The sequence below is a fragment of the Zalophus californianus genome, chromosome 9 (assembly GCF_009762305.2).
Source record: "Zalophus californianus isolate mZalCal1 chromosome 9, mZalCal1.pri.v2, whole genome shotgun sequence".
NCBI classification, from domain to species: domain Eukaryota; kingdom Metazoa; phylum Chordata; class Mammalia; order Carnivora; family Otariidae; genus Zalophus; species Zalophus californianus.
Window position 1 is genome coordinate 115,935,355 of NC_045603.1, and position 24,475 is coordinate 115,959,829.

Sequence of the window (24,475 nt, forward strand, 5' to 3'; positions counted from 1 at the left end):
AGCTTCTCCCTCTGCCTGCCTCTCACCCTGCTTGTGTGCTCTCTCTGTGTCTCTCTCTCTGACAAATAAATAAATAAAATCTTTAAAAAAAAAGAAAGTTTTCTTAGGATTTAATATATAGAAAGTTTGGGAGAGAATTAATATCTTTTCATCCACCAACATGGTACATTTCTATTTATTTCAGTTCTATTTCACTTCCTTTATTAAATTTTATATTTTATGCCACATATGTCTTGAACATTTCCTGTTAAGTTTATTGTTCAATATTTTGTATTTTTTTGTTCCTACTATGCATAAAATATTATTTATAATATTTATATATATATTATTAAAATATAAGTATATTTTAATTTGCATATTGTTTGTACGAAGGAAAGCAGTTTCTTATTTGGTAAATTTATTTGGTCCTAATAGCTTTTCAGTTGACTGTCTTAAATTGTCTGGTAGACAATCATGTCAAGTGTGACTAAAGAGAGTTTTATCTCATCTTTTCCAAAAAATTCTACTTCTTATTCTTTTTCTTGACTCCTAGATTGTTCCTCCATTCCAAGGTGAATGGTAGCAGTGAGAAAAAGTACCTTGGTCCAAAGCCAGTTGAACACTTCTAATTTTATCACTAACTGTGTTGTGATAGGTTTATTTATACATCTCATTTACATGTAAATGCCAAACACTTTTTTCCCCCAAACACTTCTAAAATAAAATTATTTGTGGGTCAGCTCGCTCTTACGTCCCCATTATGGGACTGGACTGAAGATGGCACAAATGGGAAGGTATCAGTTCTCGAAGATCGACACAAAGTAGGAGCTGTTGCTGCCCCTAAACCAAGCGTTACCCATAATGCCTCTCCTGCATTCCGACAGACAGCGGCAAGAGAGTCTTCTAAGGAGAGGGGCAGACCCGGATATTTCCCAGGACTTCACCTGCTTGGGAATGTGGGTCAAGCCTTATTAGAAGAAGGCTGTCATTTGTACATATGCCATTTGGTGGTGCCCTGGATTTGCAAGTGAAGGCAACATGCTTCAGAGTACCCCAGATACAGATGAGAGAGGTATCCTAAAGCTTTTTATCGGTAAGCAAAAGATGGAAATGCCCCAAGCCTCTAAAAAATGGTCTTAGAAAAAGCTAATGGTCAGAATGAGAATCAAAATTCATTTCAAGGACGAAGAATTTATGATATGCTTGTAGATCTGAGGCAATAATCCTAAATCACCAAGTAGTTTAATGATACCTAAGACACTCTTCTAAAATAGGTAAATGCATCTAGTACACCTCAGAGAACAATTTAAATGTTCAGAGTATAAGGGCTACAATCTTAATGTAGATCTCTCAACACTTACACCTCTATGATTCCAGATAAAGGGAATTTACTATAATGAGTAAATACAGAGGAAGAAAATCTTCAGAAATAGATATGTAAAATAACAAATTAATCTCTAGAAAAGTGCTTCTGCCATAATTTTTGAAACCTGACTTTAAAATAGATAAAATTCTTCACCTTCAGGAGAAAGCTATGGAAAAATTCAAAAGGACTTCTGCAATTCTGTCCGAATAGGGTATGTATTTGTATAAACATTGTAATAACACGAATTTCAGAGAGAAAGAGTGCATTTAAATTGCCACCTGAGGATTTCTTCAGTTTCATTTTCATAAAATGATTTTTTGATAAAGAGTTTTATTTTTCCTTCTGACCTTAGTCTTTCCTTTGGGTACATAATAAATTCCAGAAGCCCGTAAAAGAAAATAGCGCCTTTTCCAGGATTTCTTCCCATCTTCTTTCAAATAAAGAGCTCCTTCAAGTTCTGGCACAATGATGGATGTTCCACAGAAACTTTCCTGAAATTGAAATTCCAATTATAGAGAACCCAGGAAGGAAACAAAAACATTTTTGTTCACATTTAAACAAACTATGGCAAACTAGGCTTTAAGCTAAAAGTCATTTGTTTATAACTCTGAATGCATACAATTACACTGCATGCTATTTGTCAAAAGAGAGGAGGGATACCATGGTGGTTGAATCTCAGCTCTTGAGTTAGACTTCAAGGCTTCTTCACCACTTAGCTTTGTGAATGTGGGCAAGTCACTAAATCTCAGTTCCTTTACTTGTAAAAACTGAGTCATAATAGCCCAGCTTAACAAGAAAGGTTGTGAGTACAATCTTGGTTTACTCTAAAAGTAAGCATTCCATAAAGGCTATTTCTGTTATTATAAGTTGGTAAATAGAAGAATTATTCCTTTTCCTACAAGTAAAAAAATTACTATCTTACTGCTAGGAAATAGAAAAATTAGAATATATAATCCTATACCTAAATATGTGTGAGTTAATTTATTCTTGTGATGGTTTTCTTACTGAAGAATAAAACAAGTAATTAATACTATGGTATCAGAAAAGGAGAGGGACAAAGTAAATTTTCTGGGTGTAGATTTTCAAATGTCAGAACTTGCATACAGTTATATAATTCTTAGAAATTTCTTTTAAAAAGCAATGCAGTAAAATTACATATCATTCTATCTCCCAGTTCAAATACTCAAATTTATTTTGGGCTTTATTATAACTTTCAACCTCCTTTCATTCCATCTCATAAATGTAGAATAACTTTTATTTTTGTACCCTGCAAGTAAATTTATATGTAGTAGAACTGGGATACATTTTTGTTCACATTTCCCCCCAATTTAGCTAGCATTAGTTGCCTTGTCAATAATCTTTTCAATCAGATTTTTGTTCCAAATTTTCCTGGAAAGCAGGATAATGCTGATTTTTCATAGTATAACATGTTTTGTATTTTCTTTCACATCCAGCTTTTAATACACTGCTCAAGTCCGGTATCAAGAACTATTCAGGCAATTGTATACATCAAGGCACAAGCAGTCCCTGATTAACAACAGCTGATGGATATGCACTGATGAAAATGGCTGTGTCAGGAAACTTCACCCTCCCCTTCCATGTCTATCAGTTCTGATCCCTGCTAGGTACACTCAGAACCTGAATCTCCTTGCTGCTAGGGACACCTGGTGCCTTCTCTTCCTCAACTCAACCTGGAGTCTAGTAAATGCAGAGAACATCCCCATTCCCACTGGAGGGCCTCCACGGGAAATACCCACTGTGTGCTCTTGGCCCCTGAAAGCAGAATCTGCAACATGTTTTCAGAGCCTTGGGAGTGGCAGAAGGTTCTAGCACCTCCTCCATCTGGTACAGGGCTGGGAGAATGTGGTGGGGGAGAGACACCTGTGCGGGAGCCTGGCCAGACCGTGGTGAATGAGAGAGGGTGCTCGTCAAAGTCAGCGAGCTGGCTCCAGGTATTAATGTGGCCCAGGTGTCACCAGGTCTTCTGAGTTTTCATTAGAAGCCTCAAATCTACTAACTCAAAAAAAGGTCAACACACTGTTGAAGAGGAAGAAAACCTGTCTAAGGCTCCAGCATGCCCATCTGTGACCTGTGAGCTCTGCACTCCTCTGCATTATGTGCTGGGAACAAAGCACTGAGTTTCAGCATAGTTAGTATGTGAAAACTCACTAGGAGTTTCAAAAAAAAAAAATCAACCATCAAATGAACTTCTGGAACATGACCCTATAGTGACAATCACAAACATGTGCAGAGTAATCGACACAATGCTTCCACTACCTCCTGGGATAGCTGTAATAATTCAATATGATCCAGGAGACTGAGGTCCTTGGACTCACCCCATAACACATGAACCTCAGTGGTAGGCCCAGAACTTGTGTCAGTTTTCCCAACTCCAAAGCTCATAATAGCTATAATTTAGTAATAATTTGATTTTAAAACCCCAAGTTAAAATTTCAGTGTGTCTCAGAATCTCCCATTGTTCTAAGAAAGCAAATAATTTAAAAATAGATGTAGTTAATATCCTTCTCTTTTCTTCCACTCAGCAAAATTAAACTTACCTCAAGTAAGGATTCCTTGTTCTTAGCATTCATCTTCTCATTTGTTTCCTTTCCTTCCTTTTTTCCTTTGTTATTCAGGTAAAAATTCTAAATAACATATTAAAAGAGCAGATCAGTAAGTGTTCATCGCCATGCTAACCACTGCAGGGAACTCATGGTCTTGCTGGAGAGAGAACACACACCTACAGGAACTAAAGTGGGAACCACAGCCTATGGTATGTGTCAACCAAACACCTACCGACTGACCGTTTACCAAGTGCTGCCTACATTGTCACTGAGGCTGATGTAAAACCTTGTCTTCTTCCCACAGTGCACAATCAACGAGGAAATAAACGTAAGATAGAAAACACTAGCAAAGGATATGACACTATTTAGTTGTTAAATTCCATTGTCTAGAACACGTGCCCAATGCTGGAGGCTGGGAGACACTAATGTCTTGGAAGAGGCTGGGTCTAGATTGCAAGGGGAGCCTGTGCCCCAAGTGCAAGAGGGTGACTTCTCTGGCTTGTGGGTGTCATGTGGCATCCCAAGGCCCTGTGGACTAGACATTCTGGCTTATTAAAAGAAGCTTGAAATCTGGAGTTTTATTTATGTATATTTATTTATTTATTTAACTTATTTATTCATTTTAAAGATTGATTTGTGTGTGTGTGTGTGAGAGAGAGAGACAGAGAGACAGAGAGAGCGCAGCAGGCAGAGGAAGAAGCAGGCTTCCCACTGAGCAAGGAGCCCGATGCAGGACTCAATCCCAGCAGCCTGGGACCATGACCTGAGCCAAAGGCAGACGCTTAACCAACTGAGCCACCCAGGCGTCCCTGAAATCTGGAGTTTTATAAATGTTGATGACTACTTTTAATTTTTAAAAACCATATGGGTCAATCACAGCATGGAGTTTGCTGTTTGCAACTTCTAGGGACAGAAAGAAGTAGAAAGGGCAGTTCTGGAAAGAGAACTAGCCTCATAAAAGACAGGGAAGAACATGATTCAAAAGCATTCATGAATGGGTGCATCGTCCCTAAGTGGAGTTTGTATTAATCTATGTATCATATTTTGTTAATACTGAATATCAATGAGATGGCTGAAACTAAATGTTAAATGAATAAGTTTCCAGAAAATCATGAGTATCCAAGGGTTAATCTTCACATAACCACTACAGCTGAGGTATCAATATATAAAAGTGATTATGAGTGACCACTGTCATAATTAAAACACTGAAGATTTTTATGTGTAAATGTAGAGTTTTGTAAAATAATGCATGAAAAAAATGTATTAAAACTAGAACATATACCTCTGGAGCATAGTAACTAAAATAAGGACCCTCATGGATTTAAACACAGATGTTTATTTATATCCTAAGAATGTTTCTCCAAGTGTGACTCCCCAGACTAGGTTGATACTCAGCAAAATGCATGTTCCTGGGATCCCCATCTATTGAACTAGAACCTCTGAGACGGGGCCTGGAAATCTGCATTCCAACATGCTTCCTGCATGATTTTTATTGACGCTGAATTTTAAGAACAGAGTGTACTGCAGATGGCCAAAAGACACATGAAAAGATGCTCAACATCACTCATCATCAGAAAAATACAAATTAAAACTACAATGAGCTATCACCTTACACATGTCAGAATGGCTAAGATGAACAACACAAGAAACAAAAGGTGTTGGCAAGGATGCAGAGAAAGGGGAACGCTCCTGTACCGTTGGTGGGAATGGAAACTGGTGCAGCCACTCTGGAAAACAGTGCGGAGGTTCCTCAAAAAGTTAAAAATAGAACTACCCTATGATCCAGTCATTGCACTACTAGGTATTTATCCAAAAATACAAAAACATGAATTCAAAGGGATACATGCACCCCTATATTTGCTGCAGCATAATTTATAATACCCAATTTTAAAAGCAGCCCAAGTGCCCACTGATAGATGAATGCATAAAGAAGATGTGGTATATATATATACAAATATTATTCAGCCATAAAAAATAATGAAATCATGCATTTGCAATGACATGGAGGCAGCTGGAGAATATCATGCTAGGTGAAGTAGAGAAAGACAAATACCATATGATTTCACTCATAGCTGGAATTTAAGAAACAAAACAAACAAGCAAAGGAAAATAAAAAGAGAGAGACAAACCAAGAAACAGACTCTTAACTACAGAGAACAATCTGATGGTTCCCAGAGGGGAGGTGGGTGGGGGATGGGTGAAATAGGTGATGGGGATTAAGGAGTGCACTTGTCATGATGAGCACTGGGTAACGTATGGGATTATTGAATCACTATATTATACACCTGATAATGTAACACTGTATGTTAACTATACTAGAATTAAAATTAAAACTTAGTAAATAAATAAATATTTTTAAAAAACAGAGTATACTGGACAGAGGGGAAGGAAGCAAAGTGCAGGCAAATAAAATATGCAAAATTAGGATATTTCCAAGAAACAGGATGCATAAAAATGGTGATTTGCCAACTTAAATAGGGGAAATAAATCAAGTACAATTACTCTGATAATTCTTATTGAATTATCTTTTAATATGTTTTTCAAGACTTTTAACTTTTACTTATTTGAAAGGACAGTAAGTATATCATGAATTAGTGTGATTATTATCTAGGGTTCCGAAACCATTTTAATTTTACAGGTTTGGCTTGAAGACCATGACTAACCATAACAGGTAACACATACCACCTGCCAAAACTCTGTGCCAAGGTCTCACTTACAAGAACTGCACAACATAGGCATATTACTATTTTACAGATAAGGAAGCAGAAGGATTAAGTGATTGGCCAAAATCTAATCAGTGCCAGAGCTTTGAGTTTTTCCTATTTTTTTCTCAGCATTAAAATGCTCTAAATACCATAGGCGAGAACCCGGATCCACAACAGTGTGGATGCACTTAATGCCACTGAACTATACTTAAAAATGATTACAGTGGTAAATTCCATGTTATGTATATTTTGCCAAAATAAAAAACAACGAGCAGTCATAAGAGTGAATGCAGAGTGCTGCTCCCAAGCACCCCTTGCTGGAGAGTCCTGGAAATGTGAATTATGTATGAAAGAATGAGCAGAGAACACGAACGAGGAAACTCTGTAGCATGCGCTTTTCATCGTCATCTGGGAAAACGAGAACACCTGCAGGGACAGGTAAGGGGAAAAAGAGCCTTTCTAAACTGTGAAGGGCCTCATTTTATGAGGTTATCCCAAAGGGTCAGGATCTGCAGTTGTGTCTTCCTCTGAGATTTTCTGAGACCCCTCTCACTTTTTCAGCTTCAGAATAAGTTTTTTCCCCCTCCAAGTGATTGTGCTATACTGTTTTCGTTTTAAAGAAAATGGAAAAAACACAAAGTAAACCAGAGCTGGAGTTCAGGGAGCGTAGTCCTTAGAACAGACTGATCGCCCTTGGGTCAGAACTTTTCATCAGTCGGGTGGTCAGCCAACTCAGTTTGGGCTGCTCTGTAGCAAGCAGCAGAGCTCGAGTGAACTCATTATCTGTTACACATGGAGCTGTGGGCAATCTGAGCTGAACAATAAGAGAACTTTAAAATGGGAAATGAGACTTTCAGTTACAGCTTGCTCCCTTTTCTCACAGCTGAAAATGCAAGACTCGGGGGCAGCTGAAAAGCAAAGAAACAGAGCATTACTTTTAAAAATGTATTTAAAAATACATTACTTTTAAAATACCACCTTCTTGGAATTAAGAGCAAACCAAGCAGTTATCAGCCCATGAATAAAGATCTGTGAGAACCCTCTACATGTAAAATACCCCTGTTCCAGAGAATCTTTTTCTTTCTCATTGAGAAGATATGTATAAATAGATGGCTATGATCTATAGATGGGGAGCTACATGAGACACTGCATAAATTCAAAATGAGCCATTTCTATAGGTTTTCAGAAAGGAAGGAAATCACTATAGGCTGAAATGGTCAAGGAAGGCTTTGCAGAGGGGGTCAAAGTTTGAACTAGGCCTGAAAGATGTTCCATATTCAGATAGGGAAAAGGAATGAGGAAAACATTTGAGGCAGGAAGAGAAGCATGTACAAAGGCCTGGAGGTAGTTAAGGCCTGGGTATCTTCGAGCCACCGGTGACCAGTCTGGCTACGGCTGGGGACTAATGCAGCACAGCTGAAGACCAGACTCTCCCTGCCAATTCTCCTCTTCTCCCCATGTCAGAATACACTTGGGGCCCGTCATCAAGTGACGGAGTGGTGCCTTCCCCTACGATGGGTGGAATTCCTGTCCTTGCCCCACTTGTGTTGGGCTTAGCCACGTGACTTGCTTTGGCAGAACAAGAATGTGAGTGGAAGGGCATCGATTCTGAGCAGAGGACTTGAGAGGCTGTGTCATGTGTTTCCACACAACCCCCTGTACTCTTGCCGTTCACTGTGAGAAGCATGTGTCACAGGGAGCTACTGGTCTGAGGACAGTGAGAGACAAGACCTGACTCACATTCTGGAGCCAAGGATGATGACCGGCAGACCCTGGAGAGAGGAAATGTCTGTGACTGTAAGCCACTGGGATTCGGAGGTTGTTTTTATGCATTGAACACTGATACACACGCCCACATTGGCTGGTGAGGGGATCTAGGGCACTGAAGCCAAGGGTAGACTTTCCTTTAACATAAGAAGCCATATTGGAGACCAGAAATGTGATTACTGTAAGACTTCCTCCTGCTGGGCCTGGTCCTGGATGGTCAAAGATGAACCTTGGTGGGAGAGGGAGGTTGGAAAGGAATGCCAGAAAGATGCCATGATCATTCTGCCATGTTAATTTTCTCCCTCAGTGGCTGGCACCCTTCTGCACCTGAGGAGAATGAGGTTGTGTTTCTCTCTCTGTTCCTCACTCATGCAGCCATCACTGAACCACAACCACCACCAAATTTCAGTTAAGGAACAGAACAAATGATGGAATGAACATTGCCTAAAGTATCAACAATGATCATTGTTGGAGTGCAGGATTATGGATAATTTAAATTTCATTTCTTCTCTTTGTCAACTTTTTTCCTTTACAATAAGTTGATGTTATTTTTGAAGTCAGAAAAATAAAATATGTTACTAAAAGAAATAAAAAGCAATTCAGTAAGCAAGCCACCCTATGTTAACTGATTCGCCAGTACCTTCTTTGAAAAACACCCTCCCACGTGCCTCCACTGCTTCTCTTCTCCAGACTATTCTTTACAATGAAGCAAACTAAAATAATGATAATTATTACACTTTGTGTGGATGACAGCCTTTAATTCTCCCCCCACACTTCTAAAAACAAATTATCTCCATTTTCAGATAAGAAAATAGAGACTTGGTGAAGTTAAATGATTTGCTCAAGGGCCCAGGGCTAAAAAGCGATGGAATCAGGATTCAAATCCCACCCACCTAACTTTAGGATCCACAGTCTTCGCCATTCCATGAGACTGCTTTCCAGGGAGAGGCAGTTTTGTAGAAGGCAAATTTGAACAGAAAATGCCATATTTATGAAGCTGAAAACTCTCAGCACAGTGTGGCAGGCCCACCAACTGGGCCCTGCACACCACTGTCCCCACGGCGTCCTCCACAGCAGCCTCAGGGGGCCTTTCTACTCCTTGAACATGGCATACAATCTTGATTCTGGGCCTTGATAATCCTGCACTATGGCTTAGAATCTACCCCCACCGCCCCCCCCCCACCCTGCCTCTCTCCCTCATCTCAATTCCCTTGGTGAACATCAGAAACATTGCTTCCTCAGGAAGGCTGTCTCTGACTCCAAGAACTGGAAGACCCTCCTGCTGGAGGCTCCCAGAGTCTCCTGGTCTGTTCCCATTACAATATACACTTCAATGGCTATAGTTAGCCAAGTGTCCTTACTGGTTGACAAGAAGTTCAATAGCACCCACCCTCTTTGAGCCTCCTGATAGCTGAAGATGAAAATAACACAAATCATTATTTTAGAGTAGTTGTGACAGATTCAGAAGTAGGGAGACAGTTAACTGTGGGGAAGCCTGAGCCACCATTCAAGGCCAGGGGCCTTTAAACTGTGTCCCCCTTGGAGCGTGTACTGAAGCCCCTTGAAGGGTACACGGGCATCAAGTTCCACATCCTCAACTTCCGTGTGTACTCTTCTCTAAAGTGGACCTGCCCGAGAATGGAAGGCCCCTTTCCCACTTCACATGAGAAAGGCACACCTCAAGCCACACAGAATCTTACTGCCCTGGGTGGGAAGTTCAAAGGCTCTAAACAAAGGGACAACTTGAAACACAGGTGTTGAGAGAGGGAAAGACTCACCACTCAAAACAAATCTTTTTGGAGGTCAAGTGGTTTCTAACTCTGCTTCTACACAGTGGAAGGCAAGCATCTAATCGTCTTGTCAGGTGGTGTATTAAAAGAAGCGTCATCGATCCCTCAGTGACAGATAACTTGGAAGGAGTTCAAGAAACGGAATGGCATTGCTCTCACAAAGCTCCTCTATTCTCATCCACTTATTCATGGGAATAAGGTTTCTCACACTGATATCTATAAAAAGTACTTAACTTCTATAGAAATGAAAAACAGCAATATAATTGATACTGAACATTCATCCCTTTATCCTGGAACAAATCAGAGGGGGAAAAAGGTTTCATCTGTTATCTCATTAAGAGATGTTCCCCCCAGATTTTTCTTTTTTAAGCTTAATACCAATATTTATAATTTTAATGTTTTTAAGTTGTTTTAACCAACTGTGTAATTTCTTAACGCTTAAGTGCCTTATGATGACAGGATATAAAAAATTACTTATCAATTTATAAACAATTTGTTGAAGAGAAGTATGAGAGAGATCAAGAAGAGACTTATAGAAATATATTATAGCAGGAGAAATCTTTGTGGAGAAAACAGAATGGGAATAGTTCATGGGGAAAGACAAGGAACAATGTAAAATTTCCCAAATGTTAAAAAAGCTTATTGTATACCACCAAGAGTGAACCCTAATGTACACCGTGGACTTGGGTGATAATGGCATGTCAATGTAGGTTCACTGACTGTAACAAATACACCACTGTGGTGGGGGATGCTTCCACTGGGGGAGGCTATGCATGTGTAGAGAGTATATAGGAATTTTCTCAATTTTACTGTGAACTGAAAACTGCTCCAAAAAATAAAGTCTGTTAAAAAAAAAAGCTATTATAAAAATCGGGGTGCATGTCCCCCTTCGGATCCCACTTCCCTTCTTTTCCCTCCCATCCTCTTTCCTTTTACTCTTTTTTTTTTTTAAGATTTTATTTATTTATTTGAGAGAGAGAGAGAGTGAGAGGGAAGAGGGTCAGAGGGAGAAGCAGACTCCTGCTGAGCAGGGAGCCCGATGTGGGACTCGATCCCGGGACCCCAGGATCATGACCTGAGCTGAAGGCAGTCGCCCAAACAACTGAGCCACCCAGGCGCCCGTCTTTTCTTTTACTCTTATTTAGTTGCCTTTTCTACTTGGTTTATTTGGACCATATCTGACCGCCTTCTACTAAAGATAACAATTTTCTACAATTTTCTTCTGAATCCTGCAGTTCATTAATTGTATGGATATATTGTCTAGAAGGTCTTTCAGATGCTATTTCCTGTCAGGTTCTGCAGTATTTTGTCATAAACACCATGTTGGTTTTCTCCTCTTCACTCATACTAAATCAGGGCAAGATTGTTCTGTAGGCAGTAACCGTCAACAGGCAAAATCTGTGGTTCGCCTTGAGCTGTACTCTCTTTGCATCTGTGTGGAGGATATTTTCTCCTTAGGGTTAGGTCTGAGGGGTTAACTGACTGCCCAGTTCCTACTTTCACTGATCTTCTAACCTTGGGTTTTTATGAACTAATATAGTAATTACAAAGCTAAACTTCTCAGCATACACCTTCACTAAAGCTCTTCTGTACTGTCCAGAGCATTTTGTGCACTGGGACTTAATCTTAAGGTGGCACCATGCCACAGTCTGCATCCTACACCGCTCTCCTCTTGAAGCTGGAAGAGCAAAGATGATCTTCATTTTTGTATCCTCCATAAATAGCGCAAGTTACACGTGTAAACAGATACTCCACAACGTTTGCTAAAGCCAAGCAAATGGAGTGAATTCCACTAAAGGTTCATCATATAAGTCAACCTGGGAAAGACATTCAATATTTTGAAACCTGTTGAGAAGAACAAATAAATTGTTCAGAATCTTAGCCTTTTCCTTTTTTATAATTTCTGGTTAAAACTAGTTCTTCATGCACAGTTTCTAACTAACCCTTGAAAGAGTTCCTAGACAGCACCCTAATCCATGTGGGCCCAAAGATCAAGCCTATAGGATCATAGATGTAGCCCAGACAAGGGAGTGGAAGCAGATATCAGTAGGCACTACTCTGTTCTGGGATTTGCCACTACAAGTAAATGTTGACAATTACGTTTAAAAATAACTAACAACCCAAATGAAATACAGGATAGATTTGGATTTTTGAATTAACTGCTTGAGACACCGCTTGAGAAAATCTAAGGCAATTAAACAAAAGAATCTCCGGATTTCGTTTCCATAAGAAACTTCCTCCGGAAATACTCTTCTCGAGGATTTGTTATTCTTTTGGTGTAAACTTAAAAAAATGTTCCTGTTAAAAACTATCAAAGGGTCTCAGCATACAGGTTTTACAAAGGGACTGTGGGTATTTCAAAATTACAAAGCCTCCCTTTTAGGAGTCATGATATCAACATAGGAATGGTCATAGTCTACTTCAAGAACAAGGCAAGAGCCCTAAGGGTCAGCATGCTGAAGTAGCTATTCATGCAGAGCACTGGCCAGAAGATAGATTATCCAACCAAACACCGAGAAAATGGAAATACTTAAAATCAGCAACCTCAAAAATGCCTCCACTTCCATTATGGTCTCTAAATGTGATTGTAAATTAGAAGAATATACTTGTATGTTTTTTAAGAACATATTATTATCCAGAAGATATCAGCAGGGAGGATTTCTGCTTCCTCCTATGACAGAGTAGCTCGCAGTTGGACCAAAGCTCCACAAAAACAGCTAGAAGAGCTGGATTAAAATATATCTGTGCAAAGGGCTTTGGAGAGCTATGGAGGCAACCAGGACTCAAGGGGCCAAGATCCAAGAGAGAAAGGAACCATAAAGAGGTGCTGAGACATTCTCAGAGCCACAGCCCCTCCCTGCCCCCGGTGAGAGGCTGAGAATCATGGCAGAGGACTTGAATAGGCACCTCACAGAAATGGATGTTTACATGGATAATAAACATTTGGAAAGGTACTCAAATCTTTGGCAATAGAAAATTCAACCTAAAACCACAGGCGATACCACTACACATTCACAGAGAATAACTAATTTTATTTATTTATTTATTTATTTATTTTTTACTTTTTAAAATAATTTTTTATTGTTATGTTAATCACCATACATTACATCATTAGTTTTTGATGTGTTCCATGATTCATTGTTTGTGCATAACACCCAGTGCTCCACGCAGAATGTGCCCTCGCCAATACCCATCACCAGGCTAACCCATCCCCCCACTCCCCTCCCCTCTAATTTTATTTATTTTTTAATGGCAACACCAAGGGCTGCCAAGGACTTGTAATAACAGGAATTCTCATACAATACCAATGAAGGCAAATTATGCAATCACTTTGGAAAACTGCTTGGCACTTTATCCTAAGGCTAAATATGTGCATAACCTGTGATCCAGCAATTGTAAGTATATATACAAGAAAAAAGTCTACATATATTCAGCAAAAGACAGGTATGAGAATATTCTCAACAGCATTACTTGTTAAAGCCTCGAACTAGATAAAAAATCAAATGTCCATCAATAATACAACAGATAAGCTTATTCTGGTACAATCACACAATGGAATACTAAAGGACAAAGAAAAAGAACAAACTATGGACTGCCATATGCAACAACATGAATGAAGGTAAACACCAAAGAGTAATGATGATTCCATTTTATATAAAGTTCAAAAGCAGGAAAAGCCAAGACCAGAGAGGTTGGAATCATGATTATCTTGGTAATGGGGCTCAATGGCTGGGAAGGGTATAGTGAGTCTGCTGGTATACTATTTATCTTGATACGGGTGGCAGTTAAATGGGATGTGCACTTTGTAAACATTCATAGCGTGCAGTTATGTTTTGTGTGCTGATGCATTAGATGCCATGGCAAGCTGCAGATCCACTAACACCTATTTTCCTCTTCCTCCTCTTGGTTAATACAATACTATGGCCATGTTACACAACTCTTGAGCACCATTTTTATAGACTCAATGTGAAAGGTTCCTTGTGGAGGAACTGTAGAAGGTGGGGACTCTGAATGTAACTCCCAACTGTAGTTATGTGTATGGTTGTTCAGAGAGAGATTGCTTTTGTCGGCTTCTTGGGTAGCTCAATATCACCATGTAACTAAGTTCTGGCCAATGGGATGGAAGCAGAAGTAAAAGTATCATTTCTAGGTCTTTCCAGTAAGAAATCTGGTTGTACACTTCCCTGGCTCTTTCCTCCCTCCCTAAGGACTGGAGAATGGCCAGGTGAAAAAGCTGCGCTGGGCCCAGAGATAGAAGCCACGTGTTGAGGATGACAAAGCTCCCTGTGTCTGGACTGGTATGTGAGGAAGAATTAAGCTTCTAGCTGGTTTGTGCCACTGATTTTGGGGAGTCTCTTTGTTACAAAGCTGAGATGGTAGCCTAAATAACACAGGCATTAAATCATGCCATTGAAGGTAGTTATGGTTTGAAAACTTTGTACAGTTGATCCCTGAACAACTCAAGGTCCATTTATACACAGATTTTTTTTTTGATAAGTACAGTACAGGACTATAAACATATTGTCTCTTCCTTATGATTTTATTAATAATGTTTTTTTCTACCTTACTTTGTTGTCAGAACACATTATGTAAGACATATAACATACAAAATATGTGTTAATTAACAGTTTATGTTATTGGTAAGGCTTCCCAATCAACAGTGGGCTATTAGTAAATAAGTTTCTGGGGAGTGAAAAGTTATACACAGATTTTCAACTGCATAGTTGGTTGATGCCCCTAACCTCTCCCCGAACCCCCAATGTGTTATTCAAGGGTCGACCATACTTTTACTGTTCATTATTTGTCAAACACAATAGTATTTAATTGCTTTGTTGTCAGTGAGCCACCACAAAACCTAGAGATGACTCTAGAAAAAAGCACAGTGCAAAGGAAAGAATATTTTCTCATGAGGAGGCTGAGAGTATCCTTCTATTTCTGCCTCTAGTGATATGGGCCTTAGTTTTTTTTTTAAAGATTGATTTGTTTTAGAGAGAGAGAGACAGAGAGAGAGAGAGTGCACAGGGGGGAGGGGCAGAAAAAGAGGGAGACAGAGAATCCTCAAGCAGACTACTCCCTAAGCATGGAGCCCAACACAGGGCTCGATCCCAGGACCCTGAGATCATGACCCAAGCCAAAAGCAAAAGTTGGCTACTTTACCGACTGAGCCATACAGGCACCCCAGGACTTGATTTTTTTAACCTGTAAAATATAAAGGTTGTCTGGATGTCCCCAATGATCTAACATTCTTTGACTTTCCGAAAAAGACTTAATGACCCTCATGCAATTACGGTTGGCTGGAGGCCCCAGTGGGAAAGGGCCTATACTTCTGTGACATCCTTGTACATATGACTTGAAGGAAGCCTTTTCACATATGGAGAACAATGCTTTTTATACTGTAGACTGTAGAATTAAACCACAATAAATTGTACCTTTTCTAGGTGCTCTCTCTAGTTACCCCAGCATCAATAAGCATCAAATATTAACAACAGCAAAAAGGAGTGTCTTTTTAAAACACGAAGCAGGGGTGCCTAGGTGGCTCAGGCGTTAAGCGTCTGCCTTCAGCTCAGGTCGTGATCCTAGGGTCCTGGGATCAAGCCCCATATTGGGCTCCCTGCTCCGCAGGAGGCCTGCTTCTCCCTCTCCCACTCCCCCTGCTTGTGTTCCCTCTCTCGCTGTCTCTCTCTCTCTCTGTCAAATAAATAAAATCTTAAAAAAAAAATAAATAAAACACGAAGCATTAATGACCCTTTGTGCATCAAGGTATCTTGAATTAATGTAGCCAAATGGAAATAAGGACAGAAGAAGAGGATTAGTCAACAGACACATATGCTTTGGATGCTGAATCCAAAGAAACAAATGGGTTTCTTTTCTTTCTAAATCCTTCAAGGGCCTATTAGTTGACATATGACCTAAGAGTTGGGTTTGTGTTTTTTTGAAAGGAATACATTGGCAATATTTTGTGAGACAGTGAATGATGTTTGTTAGTATACAGGTGACACTAAAAAAAAAAAAAATTCCTCCATACTTTATATGGTTTAACTATATACAAGTTATCTTACCTGGGGGTTTTTAAATACAGCATATTTTTCCTCTTTCTCCAAAAACAGCACTTTATTTTCTGTGTCTCTTGTCCAGTCTGATAAGACTTCAACAACATTTTCATGGTCTTCAAAAATCCTTTCTGATGAAACAAGAAAAAGCATTCTTTCAGACCCAAAACATTAGGCTTTCCAACAGAGAAATAAGCTAGTACTGAGGTAAACACAATGCTTCCGACCTTTCATTGGTTTTTAGAAATTCCTAATTCTTACATGATGTCATATTGTAACACCCCTATTATGTTTCTTATTCAGTGTCAGGTCAATTTATTTGCCATAAAAAAAAACACGGCAGATGAACATACAATATCGTGATAATGGCCAGTCACTGCACTTTTTTCTTATTAGCATTTCTAACTTTAAATAGTCCCAGATGGAGGTAAACATCCTATCCGTAAGGAGGACCATGAAGCAATAATTGGTCAAACAACTCTGAATGAAACTGTGAGACATCTGATATGTTCTCTAAAACAACCACCTCTGAAGACTCTAAAAACAATGTACGCATATCTGAACCAAACCTAAAGGAAGGCTTTCATTTCTCTATTTGACTCAGAGAGTTAAAAAGTACTTCAAGAGATTATTTCAGTGTAGAACTTACTTCAGAAAAACAAAAAATCACTGAAAGCTTCTAAAGCAGGCAATTCTGTATTCTACCAAGCTTAGGAGAAGTAACAAGAATATTTCTTTAATTGCTTTTTTACTTTTTTTTTTTTTTAAAGTCCATTAATTTCTACCAACTGTCTTTTGCTCTTTGGCGCTAAGCCTCGTCAACTAGACAAAGTGAGTGGGGATGGTGGAGGAGAAATGAACACTGATGTACTACGGCAGAGTTATGTTATAGTTTATTTATTTATTTATTTTTAAAAAATATTTTATTTATTTATTTGAGAGAGAGAATGAGAGGAGGGAGGGTCAGAGGGAGCAGCAGACTCCCTGCTCAGCAGGGAGCCCGATGTGGGACTCGATCCTGGGACTCCAGGATCATGACCTGAGCTGAAGGCAGTCGCTTAACCAACTGAGCCACCCAGGCACCTTATGCTATAGTTTAAAGAAGCAAACTCTAATGAGACATTAGCTGCAGATACGCAGGCCCTCCCACAAGCTGCTCAATTTACTAAGCATGCAGCAAGAGGTATCATCCTGTCACTTTGTTTTCCTTATGGAACCACTAGAGAAGTGGCAATGATAATGCTGACATCTCAGGGGGGCCTGGGTGGCTCAGCTGTTAAGGTTCTGCCTTCGGCTCAGGTCATGGTCCCAGGGTCCTGGGATCGAGCCCCGCATCGGGCTCCCTGCTCAGTGGGAAGCCTGCTTCTCCCTCTCCCACTCCCCCGGCTTGTGTTCCCTCTCTCGCTGTGTCTCTCTCTGTCAAATAAATAAATAAAATCTTTAAAAAAAGATAATGCTGACCTCCCCCAAGGTGTGGCCTCTTGCAACAATCCAAGTCTCTTCACAGAGAAATGAAGAGGCGAGCACTGAATCTGACATAAGGGGAGTGATTTGTGCCAAGTCTTGATAGCCTTGAACCAAATTCTTCTTAATAATAGACCAAAACCCATCATAAAGCAAACCCACAGGTTTTTTTGGAGCACAGTCTATTATGGGGGATGGGACTTACCAATTTGTAGTTCTGTATAGATTTCATAAAGACACCAGTCTACGTTGCAGTCACAATGGGTTTTCTCAAAAAGGTTGTCTAGAACGTCTCGGGCCAATTGCTTCTCATCTACCATCAGTGACTTAGTGCTGTTATCATTCATGTGCACCTTAACAACAAGCTGAGGATAGAGCCACAGAGCACCAGTAAATTTCTGCAACTGGAGAAGGCCACGGAGATTAAGGTTTCAAAGCTGCTACTGTTTCTGCGAATTTAAGTAAGAATGTGTCCTGCAAAGTCACTCAATATGAATTCAGATGCTCAGTACTTGTCTAAGGTGCTAAGAATATAGAGGTAGAGAAATCAGTTCACAAAAACAAAACAAAACCAAAAAATGCCACTCATAATAAAGTCTTTGCCCAGCCTTCGGGCGCTCTGCATTCTGGTGAAGGAGACAGGAAACAAGCAGAATCAAAGAAGTGCTGACTTCCTGCTTTCATGACATCTTTCTGGCACTTGTCCGGGTTCATCCTGGAGCCCAGAAGCATGTCTTGATTCAAAGTTTGTCTATAATAAATTCTTCTCTTTTGTTTAGCTGGAGCTGAGTCCTATTTCATGCAACCCGAGGGTTCTAAGATACTGGCAAGACCAAGCTGGTTACTCTACAATTGTTTTGAAGGTCAGGGGTACAAGGGACACAGCACCACTGAGAGCCCTGACGGGGGCCGAATAGGCTGTGCCGCAGCAAAACATATTTGAGATTAGAGGTGGATTAAGCAAAATGAACGAAGACTGAGAAACAAGCTATTATGGAGGCATGCAGGCAAATCAGTGATCAAATTTACTTTTCATTTCAGTTTTTAAAAATTCTACTGTACTGATTTCACAGTCAAATTAGTCATTATCCCATTCCAAATCTGGAGGGTCTCATGGGAGCAGAGTTTACTTATCTTCAAAAAGACATAGGATTTCACTGTTTTTTTCCCAGGCAACTTGGCAAAGTTATTAAATCTTCTGACCCCCCCCCAGAGAGACCATGATTCTGATGTAACACAACAGAATTAATTCATGATGTAATACAGCTAGGGTCTGGATTTTCTCTGACACCTGTGTATTTGTAGTGTATTTCTAATTATGGTAGTTGTTATTTATGAGTGCTACTGGTTATAATGGTACTATATATCCAGTTTTCAAAAGGAACCCTGGAAATGTGCCCACTAAGCCTTAATTTATGTTTAGGGAAGATTTCCTACAACTCCTTCTGGGAAGACCCGTGCTTTTATTTTATTTTTTACCAAGATCACTGATCCTACCTAATTAAATGGGAAGTAGGTTTAGAGTCAATCAAGTTGGAGTCTATCTTTAATCACAAGGCCAGAAGGAAGTGTTGCGCTTCCCTTTTCAGACAGCGCTGCCTGACCATCAGCCCGCCGTGCCTGCAACTATATACACAACACACACCCGTGGAGGACGCCTGGAAACATTGTCAGTCAGAACCACCTGATACTACCCTTGCTTGAATTTCTATTCTAACTTGAAAAGAGAAGTGTGAAATAGCTGAAGACAAGTTCTGCCTATTCTGTTTGTCTAGGGTTGGTGCTGGCTACTCACAAGTGAGACTTATCCCTACTAAAAATGTGAACAGATGGACTGGAGAGGCCATACAGTTGGTAACATTTCTTCCTCCCCAAAAGTTTGGGTTAGGTTCTTGAGCCGCTGAGAAACTGCCCCTCCTGTCCCACTTCCAAGCAATCTGATCTTGAACACGTTCTGTAGTGAACAGAATGAAGAGCACAGTTCCTGTGGATTGTTATGCAGAGTTACAGAAAACAACTGAGGGTTTGGGTGGAGATAGAAATCTGGGTGAGGGGCTGGCAGGGACCACAAATTGAAGCGCTCATATATGCCTTTTCTTTTCAACACCTGCACACAGAGAGCCAAAACACAGACATCAGGGCAGTAAAAGTGCATTTCCTCTCCCCAGGATCATTCAAATTAGACCTTTACTCCAGGCTTGTCTGAAAAATACTTTTTTTCTCCCTGAAAACCTATAAAACCTGTAGCCCAGAAACTTGTTGGATAGTTGCCCCCCCTTTTTTTTATTGTATGTTTGTCTTTTGATGTATTTAAAATGAAAGGCCCAAGTGCCACAATGTCAAAGATACACTCATCTGACCTGAGAAATGAAGCATGGAGGGCTGCACAGAAAAAACAGAAAATCCTCAAATAGCGGGCTTTCCTATGATTTATTTTCTGTGTGTAGAAGGCATACCGACTGCTCCCTGCTGAGAATTACTGCTATAGAGTAGCTACGTGTCCTAAGAAACACTGCCAATGTTAGGATTGAGAAGACTTAATCTCCCTGAGGGAAAAATTTAATGATGTTTGACCACATTTCATTTTTGCGTAGGGATTCTTGAGAAAATAAAACATATGTTTGTGTTTTGTTTTGTTTTTATATAGAGAAAAAAACCTAAACCACATAATTTGACAGTGATGAAAGGTTTTTTAAAAATTTTTGGCAGAAATTGCAAACTAAATTTAATCCACATGTAGTTACGAATATCTACAATTACAGAACTTAGAAAATAAAAAAAAACCAAGAGAAGGCTGGGGACTTTTAGCAAGAAGAAATTATATTTACTATTCTTCACAGCTTCTATCACATTTACAAGCTGAAGAGTAGCTATACCAACACATAATATTGCTAGATCCCAATTATGTGATTCAGCAAACAGAGCGCTTTTCATATCTATGCTGTTTGATAGAGGGTAGAATGACTTAAGCATGGAAAAACCTCCCCTTTCTAATCTGTTACAGTAAAGACTTTATGGTTTTTATAATTTCTCCTTTTTTTCTTTGCAAGTTGTTAAATAAAAGAATTTCCTAGCCCCAAATCCTTTATAGGTTTTTTGCTTCCATGCTAAGATGTACACATGGAGTTGTTCTCCTGTGTCACAGAGCTTTAAAACAAACGAACAAACATGAAATTCACGAGTTTCCAGTTCCAAAAGCTTTGTAATGTAAGCTGTGTACATCATTCGCAATCCAATATGATATCAACATCCCATAGAACACTTGAGGGCCAAGTACTTCAAACAGATTTGATTTCCACATTGCAGATTATATATGAGCACACATCTTAGTTACTTCAGTAATGTGCAAGTATGTCTCAGATAATGCTCACAGGCTTTTGTTTTAAGAGACACATTTGGAGTGTCTGAAATCAGACCAAATATACAACTTGCCTTCTTAATTTTCTTTATTTTCCCACTTGATCAGAGTGGCTTCTGTTTTACATCTTTGTTGAATGAAAATAGATCATGCTTCGTGTTTACTGTTACAACTCACCCACCTAAGTTGTGGAGAAGTTCTCTGGCTTTCTGATACACTGCAGGAAACAGGTGTTATCTCCTACCAGTTGCTTAACCTCATTTGAAGCAAATCGCCTAAGCTAGTTGTCCTACTTTATCGAACAATCAACTTCTCTTTTCACTTCCCCTCTGAAAATACAGCCAATGTGGCCCCCTTTTTATAGACAATCCAGTGGTTTAATAAAATAGTTTAATTACAAGTTTTCTTTTTACTCATTTCCTTTTGTGTTTTTGTCTTACAGGTAAAGTCGGCGGCCCAGTGCAGCCCATGTTCATGGACAGTGAGCTACTGTGTTAGAGTGGGCTGTACAAAGGGCCACCCTGCTTGTCATCCTTCCCCCTACAATCCATTTTCCACAAAGCAGCCAGATGATCTTTAAAAATCAGATATTATCCCCAGTTAAAAACCCTCAAATGGCTTCCCAATGCACTTGTAATATACTCCAGACTCTTTCTGGGGTCTGTGAGGCTGTGTGGCCTGGCCTGCCTCTCTGACCTCAAATCCTGCTCCACTTTCCCTCCTACTCAATGGCTCTCCGAGCAGTGGCCATATAGCCCTGCCCAGGACGCTCCCTCACCACGCCCCTGGGGAGCTGGCCTCTTCTTGCTGCCAAGGTCTTTGCTCAAGGGCTGCCTCCTCAGAGAGGCCTCCCCCATCACTAGATCCATCTAGAAGTGACTCAGGCACCCTCTGTCACTTTTTTCTGCTTTACTTTCTTCCTAACACTTACTCCTCCTCTAGAATTTAACTCTAGGTAGGCAGGGACCACACCTGAACTGGTTTACCTCTGTAAACCCAGCACCTGTTCTATGAGATGGGGATGCATCAGTGAAGAAAACACCAAAATCCCCGGAAGAACTTCTGTGGGGGTGAGGAGGGAAGGTAGGCCATAAGTAGGATGAACAAGTAGAGTGGATATTATGTTGGATGGTGACGAGCCCTGGGGAGAAAAAGAAAGTAGGGAAGGGGTGTGGGTACTGGGGGTGTATGTGCAATGCCAGATAGAGAAAGCCTTACTGAGCAGGTGACCATACCTAGGGGAGAAACAGAGAAAACCCACTGGAATCTGGGGAAGAGCTTTCAAGGCAGGGCACCATAGAGCCTAAAGTTAAAAACTGAACCCAAAGGTCCTGAGGCCAGGGCATACCTGGAGTGTTTGAAGAGCAGTGGTGAGACCAGGTAGCGAGAATGGGGTAGGTGGTGGGGGACAGTGGGCAGCCAGACCATTTAGGGCCTTTAAGCTGCTATGAGGATTGGGCTTTTCTGGGTGAGATGGAGTGCCGTGGGAGGCTTTAGCTTGGGAGGGATGAGAAGACAGGGCAGGAACTGGAGCATACATAGAAACGTAACAGTTCATCCACAGCAACAGGAAAGACTATGGACTATTTGTCACAGGTGCAGGCAGGCAGGAAGGTAAATGTGTCGGGAGCTTATGGACCCTTCCTTCTGAGTGCTTCTATTTTCTCAGTGCCACGGGCAGCAATATCATTAGCTGAGAGAATGTGGATGAGAAAAGAGGTATTGGAGATTTTAAAGGAGAGGACAGATAGAAATCATCTCCTCAGCAGCGGTTAGTGGGTGAGTGAGTGCGCTGTTGGGAAGCCCTGGGTGGTGCTGAGAGCCCAGGTGAGTGGGAGGAGAGCTGGATTTAGGGTTTAACAAGGTGAGTACAAGGGGAGAGAAGGGCAAGGCAGCCGAGGATGTGAGACTCCGGTAACTGACCACAGGATTTAATCATAAGTAGAGAACTGGAAAGAAAAATGGTAAAAAAGTTCATGCATGTTTAGAATGAATGGGGCCAGACTGATCTGGGAAGACCCGCCTAGATGAACCCTGAAGGTCTGGATCCAGGGATAGTCAAGGACTATTTACTGAATATCATTCAACATGTATTGAACACCTTCATTCAAGGAACCATGAGAGGTGCTATAGGCGCATAAAGTCTAATGCTCTTCACCCAGCTAGAAGTAAAAATTCTTACGTGGTCTCAGACGTGATATATGTTTCAGGAACTGAAAAAAGACTGTTTTGACTTTCTCCTAAGTAACCAAATTATTATTAATACGTACTATTTTTAGGTATGTGCTTCTACTGAGGTTAATTACACGTGTTTCTGTTATAATATCTGTGTTCCTAGAAAACCTGTAGTCTACAGAAAACACTCAGTAAAATTGCAGGCTTATTGGAAAAATAGGATTAAGCAGGTCACTCAAAACTCATGCAACTTTGAACCCGGAGTACTAGCCAAAACAACATTTGGGATCTCGGGACATAACCAGGACATCTAGGGTGGGCAGCGGGGCTGGAGGCTGCCTCAGGGGTTATGAAAACTGCACATAAGCAATCATGGAAATGCTAAGGCGAGGCCAATGGAAGCTGAGCTCTGACCCAGTAAAGGCAGGTCCAGAAGGTGGTGCCACTTGCTATTACAGGAGAGCTGAGCAGAAACCAAGAGGGTGCTCCCCCAGGGGAGGGAGCCCTGGGAGTGGAAACTTGGAAGCTTCCACATTTACACTAACATAGGTCCTGATTTATCAGTCACAAATGAGCTAACTGATGTCACAGAAAGAATAACCATGTAATTATCTTTGTACTAACATTTAAAAAATTACAACTATTTAGAAAACACCACTCAAAATTTTATTTATTTTTTATTATTAAGCATAGTACCATGTTATTAATTTAACTGCCCCATGTAAAAGTGATTCACAGTTTACCTTCTTGACCTTTGCCTCCTTCAGTTTTTCCAATGCTAGCTTAATTTTATCCGCCTTGGCTTGGGCTGCTTCTTCTTCCTGTAAAACAGCAAGACATTCAACACTGTCCACTAGAAAAGAGCAGTGAGGAAGTACCCGTGCCATGGCTAACAAACGTCTTAGTTATTTTACGATGACAAAAGGCTGTGTTAGGGGGCACCAAATTTCACATTTAATTTTCAGAATTTAAATGACTATAACAAAAATCTTCAGCCCAAAGACGTAGAAGGCAGTCACCCTTTGTATCTTAGAGATAGTAACTTCAAAGGTAAAATGACGACTCTAAAAAGGCCTCACATGTGGAGTCCACAAGAAACTGAATGGCTCAAAACTGGGGTCTCACTTGAGGAATCTGCTAGTGAACTCAAGGATTTGAGCACTCCCTGAAATTACACACATTCTTCTGGATCAGTGTGCGTTTTCTGGAATTCCTAGTTTTTATTCGGTACCTAAAGGGGTACTTACCTTCCTATAA

The 24,475-nt window shown here is 40.3% G+C and overlaps 1 protein-coding gene across 1 annotated transcript in view; it reads right to left on the bottom strand.

Annotated features, from left to right (window-relative positions):
• LOC113922550 (amyloid beta precursor protein binding family B member 1 interacting protein) overlaps positions 1–24,475 on the bottom strand; it is a 104,391-nt gene that overhangs the window by 25,721 nt on the left and 54,195 nt on the right. Inside the window, 5 exon segments of the mRNA XM_027594571.2 lie at positions 1,693–1,836; positions 3,904–3,990; positions 16,231–16,352; positions 17,891–18,050; positions 23,962–24,039. Of these exon segments, the coding sequence (XP_027450372.1) occupies positions 1,693–1,836; positions 3,904–3,990; positions 16,231–16,352; positions 17,891–18,050; positions 23,962–24,039 (591 nt within the window).